The sequence below is a fragment of the Chelmon rostratus genome, chromosome 15 (genome assembly GCF_017976325.1).
Source record: "Chelmon rostratus isolate fCheRos1 chromosome 15, fCheRos1.pri, whole genome shotgun sequence".
Lineage (NCBI taxonomy): Eukaryota > Metazoa > Chordata > Actinopteri > Chaetodontiformes > Chaetodontidae > Chelmon > Chelmon rostratus.
The window spans coordinates 10,522,299-10,529,698 of record NC_055672.1 but is presented as its reverse complement, the minus strand read 5'-3'; the positions used below and the strand labels follow the sequence as shown (position 1 = coordinate 10,529,698).

Here is a 7,400-nt window from a genome sequence, read left to right as displayed (position 1 = left end):
ATACACTGTTCAACGAGTCTGTTTCACATTTTGCCAGTCAGACCACTATTAAGTGATTCACAATCCTTTGTTGGTAAATGACGTGAGGGGTTAAAAGGTCTACAACAATACAAGGAACATGGCAGAACTAACAATATGCTGCTGACAGAACGTTCTCATGACTGTCGTGTACTCAGTTGAATCAGAATTTATATTTGTTGCACTGTGTTTTCCCACATCGGTCCGTTTGTCAAATTATTACTATAAATGAGGCAACTTCAGTAGTTTTTGTTTTCAGCAGGCCAGATGGTGTATGTGTACCACAAACTGCCAGGAAAAGAGCAAACTGGTAATAAACAAGATGGCTACCAGCCATCTCATGGTTATTCATAAACGTGGTGCACCTGCTAGATATTCTGGACCCTGGAGCACTGGAAAAGAGCGTAGCCGTCATCATCGTCCCTGTGTCTTTCCTACTATGACAAGTCAAAATGCCTGCTGTGAAAATGGTCTTTAATTAGTGAGAGCTGTGTACACTGGTAATATGCCTGTACTACCACTCACTGAAGGAAAAATGTGTCCCAAAGTCCCATTTTCTAATGACAAAATAAAGTCCCAACATGTTTTATGCATCGTTCTACTGTCTGCTCTCATCTTGATGCCAGACAGAGTCCCTGGAACGTGTCAAGTGTTACAGATCAGTTCTACTGTTTCCAGGCCTTGAGAGCTGTTTTCAGACTAATGAATTTCCAGCTGCTGCCTTGTCTCTTCCAGAGACAAATTTAAATAACTGAATTATTCTGGGAGCAATTGTATAAAAGTGCATATCAGTGCAAGTACAAGGCCATTTCTGTGTCATCCTGCTCGTAATTGGCAGGCACAGGGGCTCATGCCACTGTCTTTTATGACCAGTGAGGACAATATAGGCTGGCTGTGGCTCCAAAATTATCACAGCCACACACAGAAGTCCCACAATGTTGAAACACTATTATACATATGGGATATTAGTCATTTAGTCATTACTCATTATTTTTCTTTTCGCTGTCTTCAACATATGTGTTGCATACTATGGACTCAAATAATGACTAACAAAACCATTGCCAGTGGATATCTATCTTATTAATCTACTGTACTTGAGTTAAATCGTTTCTGCCATGTTGTTATTTCAGTTCACTTTTCCCAGTCAAGTGACAGGTGTGCTTGTCTAGGCACGCGGGGGTGGATGGTTTGTGGCGTGCCCTTCCTCCTACGCACGAGCGTGATGACGAAGGCAATCATAGCAACCAGCATGGCGACGGGGAAGCTTTGCTCCGCTTCTCGTCTGCTAATAAGCTAGCATTAGGTCGTTACCTTGACGTTACTTGATTATCTTACAGCGGTAAAATGTATACAGTTGAGTACACTGTAGTTTCTGGATGTATCCAAGCTCTGCCGTCGCTGCCCCCGAGTATTTCTAAGGAAAATGGGATACGCTGAGTGCAACATTATCATGGAATCGAGAATCGGTATGCAGATACTATTAGCATTAGCTAGCTGTTTGGCTAGTTAATCGGCAAATACAAATTGTGCTGAGGCAGCAACTCAAAGATAAACTCATGCTGACAGCTTATGCACTCACTAATATGGCTTCAAGTTTATCTAGACAATATTCAGTCCATTAGTCAGATTGCTTGTTGTCAAGACTTAGCTAAACCAGTAACGTTAGCTTGTAACACGACGTTTAAGTCAACGGAAATTAACTTTAGGCCACAATATTTTGGTTCATTACTTTGAAATTTGTAATTATTTTACTTGTTTGCCGTGTGTATTCTGTTTTTACAGTACCGTATTACTTACTTTGAAAACCAATTATATACTCCTCACTAATAATAATAATCACGCACTAGAGCCAGAACAGAAATATCTCAACACAGGATAAACAGTAATTACCCTGACTGAAGCACTGTAAGATTTTGTTTTTTTTTAGTGTAAATCAATTCAATAATACAGATATGATTACCTAAACAATATTTTACGACTTCTTGATTGTTTAGTCAGTAAATTGTAATGACACTTCCCCCCAACAAGCTATCAAAGCAGTATCTTAAAATCACTTTATTTCCATTCTAAAACGTTAAGGTATTCACTTTAGAAAGATATAAGCCGAATGCACCAAATGCTTACTTGATAAATGAGTTAAATTTTATAACTGTCATTATTTTAGGGAGTGTATCATCTGGACTGGGATGCAGCCCTGGTATGAAAGGACAGACTTTGAAAAGTAGCCGTAAGTATTAATAAATGTTAAAATTATAATGAGAAATAAGATAGGATAGATAAGAGCTTAGTTTTACAGGGTACTGTATGTTATTCTCTGTTTTGTGCTTTTAGCTTTCTGCCCTCGCTCCTCCAGCAAGCTGACACAGTCCATCATTAAAGACCACATGGTGTCTCACTACAAAAAGGTTTACTCAGCTAAAGGTGAGCTACATGACAGGAATACATGATGATCTTTGTATTGACATTTGGTAAACCAAACAAATTCAGCTCCTAACATACATATTATGCTTATATTTTGCAGTGTTTAAAACATGTATCTCTGTTGCATAAAAATTAAATTAATAATATGTTGTGATCTTGTGTTTTTGCCTTTTTTCACAGCTGCCATTGATGCCTCAGTACCCAAAAGCTTGGTACATAGTGTTAAGTGTAAGTACCCAAGAATCAAATATTAAATGATTACTTCAACTCAAAACACCTTTTTTTGGTGACTTTTTTCTTCTCAGAGTTCCTCTCATGGCATTAATTGGGCCCCTAAAAACTTTTTTTATTAAGTTTTTTCCATGAAAAAAAATCAGTTCGTGCCTTAAAATGACTTAGATGTAACTCATTTAATATGTGTGGATCTATGAATATGCAAAAAGTCTCTGCCTCCATCTCTAATCACCCCTCATCCACTCTGGAGCTCAAGTATACAGTACTGACTTAGTAGGGCTGAACAATATGCAAAAAATAGATAAATCACAATTATTTTGACTGACATTGGCAGAAAGCCCTGAAGGGCATCTTCTCCCACGTACTATATGTACTTGAATTACCTAACCTTATGTTGTTCACACTGCACGAACAGCTTATTAGGAGGCCTGTATCATGACATGTTTTCGTCATGAACAATTCCAATGTCATCTGAAGTTTTCTGTCAGAATTATTGTAATGAATATAGCCATCACCTAATTCAGCAGCTATATGACAAACTGTTTTGGAGTAACGTTTGCTGTAACTTTTTGTGTCAACACCCCGAAGCCACATAAAATGTCCTGTCAGCATTTGACATGAATCATCATGTAACTTGGCAGGCTAACGTTTCCTAACATAATCTAGCACACTGCAAATTTGCTTGGGCAGAGTCAATGGATAAAACATGAGAAACATAAACTTACAAACATCTTGGCTCGTACTCAGAAGGCCCCACCCTGCTTGTCAACGTGATTGGTATGTGACATATGAAATCCTGGCTTTCTGAATCTGTGGTTCTGAGACTGTCATCGGTCTGCTGCAGTTCCAAAGTGGAAAGGCTCAGGCATGGCGTTGGCTGCTTATTTTGCTCATTATATGTCTTGTAGCATATCAAAAACACTGTATGGACATGTTAACAAGATTGAAAACTTAATTTTAAGTGGAGGAGTCTTTAATAACCCATGTTACATTGTTTATGAGAAACTGCTTTGCTTCCAGTGATTGTTACACAGTTCAAAGTAAACTATTTCCTTTGTCTATTCATTTTTTTCATTGCCTGGTTGCAGACAATGACCAGATCAGACAGGAGCGTTTGAGGAAAGGAGGTCGTCCTCAGTCAGCCCACTCTCTCTCACAGAGGAATAGCAGAGCCTCCTGCTCCATAGCCCAGGTAAGAAATCAAGGCAGTCACTCATGTGTTTCTCATTGCTTCACCTGATGTCAACATATCTTATGCAGTAGCCACGGCATTGAAAACTTGAAGATCACAAGTGCTCAGAGGCTTTAGATGCAAAGCCTACATTATTTCTCATTCAAACTTTTCAGTCTGTACAATATCTGATTCAATATGATATGTTTGCTTTTTAGAGTAGATTATCTGTGCAGTATGATGACAGTCGCTACCTCTGCTCAAGGAGTTCCACTGTCTCCAGCCCAAGGTTCAGTACTTCCTTTCATGCCAAGGAGACAGTTTATCCATCGTTTAAAGTCGGCTCACAAAACCAGTTTCAACACGGCCGCCCAGCATCAGAAATAAAGTACCAGAGCCCAGAGGTGACTTCACACAGAAAGCAGTCAGCGTGTTCACTGGCAGCTTTGGGAGAGCAGAGTTGCTACAAGACTTTCCAGGACCCTGTTCAGAAGACGTACAGCGGAGACTTACTCCAGAAACATTCACAGCACTTTACCCAAGACAAACCTTTCATCCCTAAGACCCTGAAGTCAGATAAGAGTTCGTACCTGTCAGGTTATCGCTACTACAGAGCACCAAGGAGGAAACCTACTCAGGATTGCACTCAGTCAAGATTGATGCGACAGGAGACATATCATGAAAGGTACTTACCAAACATCTCAGTGAGTCTCAAATAAAGTTGTGTCTTTAAAACAATTCACGCAACGTGCACCATGTGTTCTAATGTGTTAAAAATAACTTCATTTCTTTCTTTTTATGCAGCACAAAAACCAAGGAGTGCACCCAGGAATTGTATGAGCCATCTCAGGTCATTTTAAGGATTTAAGTTGATTATTCCAATGTTTTCTAATGTGTCTAACACTACACACACTTTTCCTTTTTACGTCATGACAAATGTCCATCATATGGTGACAAAATGTTTCAATTTGCCTGCTTAGTGTATAGTATATCAGGAACCAAATATATTTGCCATGTAACCATTCCATGATGTTATAAGATGTAGCAAATAGAGTTTATTGTTTGTGAAGCTATAACCAGCAAATATTTAGCATTTATACTTTATGCATTATTATGAATATAAAAGAAAGTATTAGCAAAAGTGAAATGAACAATTTTCTTGTTAATCAAGACAGACTTCTTTAAATCATGTGTCAAAGTGGTTGGATTCATTTTTATTTTTTCTTCACTCTTTATTGGTAATTACTGATCAGGGCTTTAGTGCTTGCACTGCACTTCCTGGATCAATCGTGTGAGATGCAGTTTGCACCAGGCCCAAAATCTGTTCCATGTCTTGGTTGTTATTGCATAATTATTTCAGAGAACATTACTAGAACAAGTTAAGTGTTAGTCACACTGACTAGGCCAGATGACATTCTAGGGCACAGTACCCAGATAAAGACAATGAAAGATAATGGGATGTAATTATTTGTTGCTCAAGGTCAGTAATCCTTGCATGGTTTATTGTCTCTATAAATAGCTCTTAAAATGAAGTGTTAACAGCTACATTAAACATTTGGTTATCCCTTCTCATTGTACAGTCCTTTTTGTTTTACAGGGATTTAGCACAGAGCACGAGTGGTCTGAGGATGACCTCAATGACACGTATTTCCCAGCATCTAGACAACAGAGTCGAGCAAACAAGAGCAGAGACCGTGATTTCTTTGACTTCTTATCCAGGTAAATCATGACATGCAAATACTGTTCCATTTTAAGCCCAGTGTTATACCTTGTGTATTTCCTGTCTGAAGAATTTATGTCTAATCTTCTAGGGTCTCACCACACGGCGGGAAATCTCCCATTATGAAGAATGTATCTGCAGAGTAAGTTCTCTTTGATATTGTCTAATGCTTATATAATTTTTATTGATATGGTGGGAAATTAGTGCCATTCAGGTTAGGATTTGACAGCATGATGCTTTTGTCATCTGAATTAATGTGTCAGTGAAAAGGATAATGCCCCTCTTTTCTTCAACAGGGAGGAAGAATTGAAGTACCTCGAATTCATTTCTGCTGTAACAGAGGACATCTTGTCCAGGGGGCACATTTCTGACAGGTTTGTGTTTTTTTTCTATGACCGTTTTCTATGAACTAGTTGAGATGTTGAACTGTCTGTTTTAATGTTAGCTTCCAGCACATGTCCGGCTTATATGGCACTAGTTATAGCATGTGTCTCATAACTTAGTTAATTCTTAAACAATAGCGAGTGCCTGTTACTACCTCCAGAGTCATTACTTTACTCCATGTGTCTGTGTCCTCCTCCAGGGTCTTAGACCAGGTGATAAAGCGCCATATTGACATGAATCAGCATCAACTTGATGAGGTGAGTCTGTAGCTTTATGTAGAATGTATGTAAAGCAAGTCTTGTTGAAAAAAATTTTGAAGGTTGTCAAAAAGGGCTCCTCAGCTTTTTCTCCTGTATCTGATTGCATTGTTTGTTTTTAGGGTAAAATGCGCCACCTTCTGGAAGTCCTGCGTAAAGATTTTGAAGAGCCAACCAACATTTCCACCTGCAGCGCAGAGCTTGAAAAAAAGGAGAATGGTCTGCTTGATGCATTCCTACTACATAAAGAATCAGAGGGGACCCAATTGAAGCCCAAAGAAAACAATGACTCCTTCCCTTATGCATCACTAATTAAATACTGCGATTCACCAGATAATGCTGATCCTTTGTTGGTGTCTACACCCTTAGGCTCTCCTGAAAGGACTGCCTCAGCAACTAAAACAAATGAAAAGGACGGAGAAGATGACAATCTGGAAAAGGGCATTAGCTCTCCTTGGCTCAGTGAGCATGTTTCCGATAATATAGGAATCGGTGAAGGGGATTTCCATCAAAATCAAATAAGCACAACTGTGACCAGTGAAGTCAGCAATGAAAACCATGAGTACACCACTATAACCAGTGACAGAGGATTTCATCAAGACCAAGCTGAGGTCAGTTATGATGGACAGTCTAAAGAGCTTGAGGATCTGGGGAGAAGTCTGTCACAGTCGCTTCATGTGTCCAGCAATACACACTACAACAACATGGAGAGCGCTGAGCAACATACAGATACAGTTGCTTCTGTCAGTGATGATGAGTTCTGAGTTTTGCTGTATTCAGGGATTTAATGTCCTATAGGTTTTTTTGTTACCAATTGAGTGTTTTTACAGGGAAATGTAATATTTGGAGTTTTAAAAGCATAGTTTTGTAATTTGGTTGTGTTTTCCATGTTTTTGCAAGCTCAAGTGTGGTGTAGGCCCATTCCGCTTTTTTTTTTTTTTTTTTTTAGCTTTTTACAAAAGCACAATTAAAATTTCACATAAATAAGGTTTCGTGAGTACATAAGACTTGAATTTTTTGTTTAGGATATTGTAAAGTGATGGTTGCGCTCTAACTTACCCCAGATTAATGCTTCTAAATATTTTCTAAATTATTGCCCTTTAACTATGATTAGCAAAACCCACAAAAAAGAAAAAGCCCTGCTCTGAGATCAGATGTGTGGGATTATTTCGGTATCCGTTAGATTGAATGGATT

General features: G+C 38.7%; 1 protein-coding gene across 1 annotated transcript; it reads left to right on the top strand.

Annotated features, from left to right (window-relative positions):
• The first annotated feature begins 1,277 nt into the window (after positions 1-1,277).
• On the top strand, positions 1,278-7,127 carry spata7 (spermatogenesis associated 7). The gene is made up of 12 exons (XM_041954268.1): positions 1,278-1,484; positions 2,183-2,245; positions 2,350-2,439; positions 2,620-2,667; positions 3,762-3,865; positions 4,063-4,529; positions 4,649-4,694; positions 5,442-5,563; positions 5,656-5,706; positions 5,861-5,938; positions 6,148-6,205; positions 6,328-7,127. The coding sequence occupies exons 1-12, from the start codon at positions 1,442-1,444 to the stop codon at positions 6,967-6,969; spliced, it is 1,812 nt and encodes a 603-aa protein (XP_041810202.1). The 5' UTR covers positions 1,278-1,441; the 3' UTR covers positions 6,970-7,127.
• The last annotated feature ends 273 nt before the right edge of the window (positions 7,128-7,400 follow it).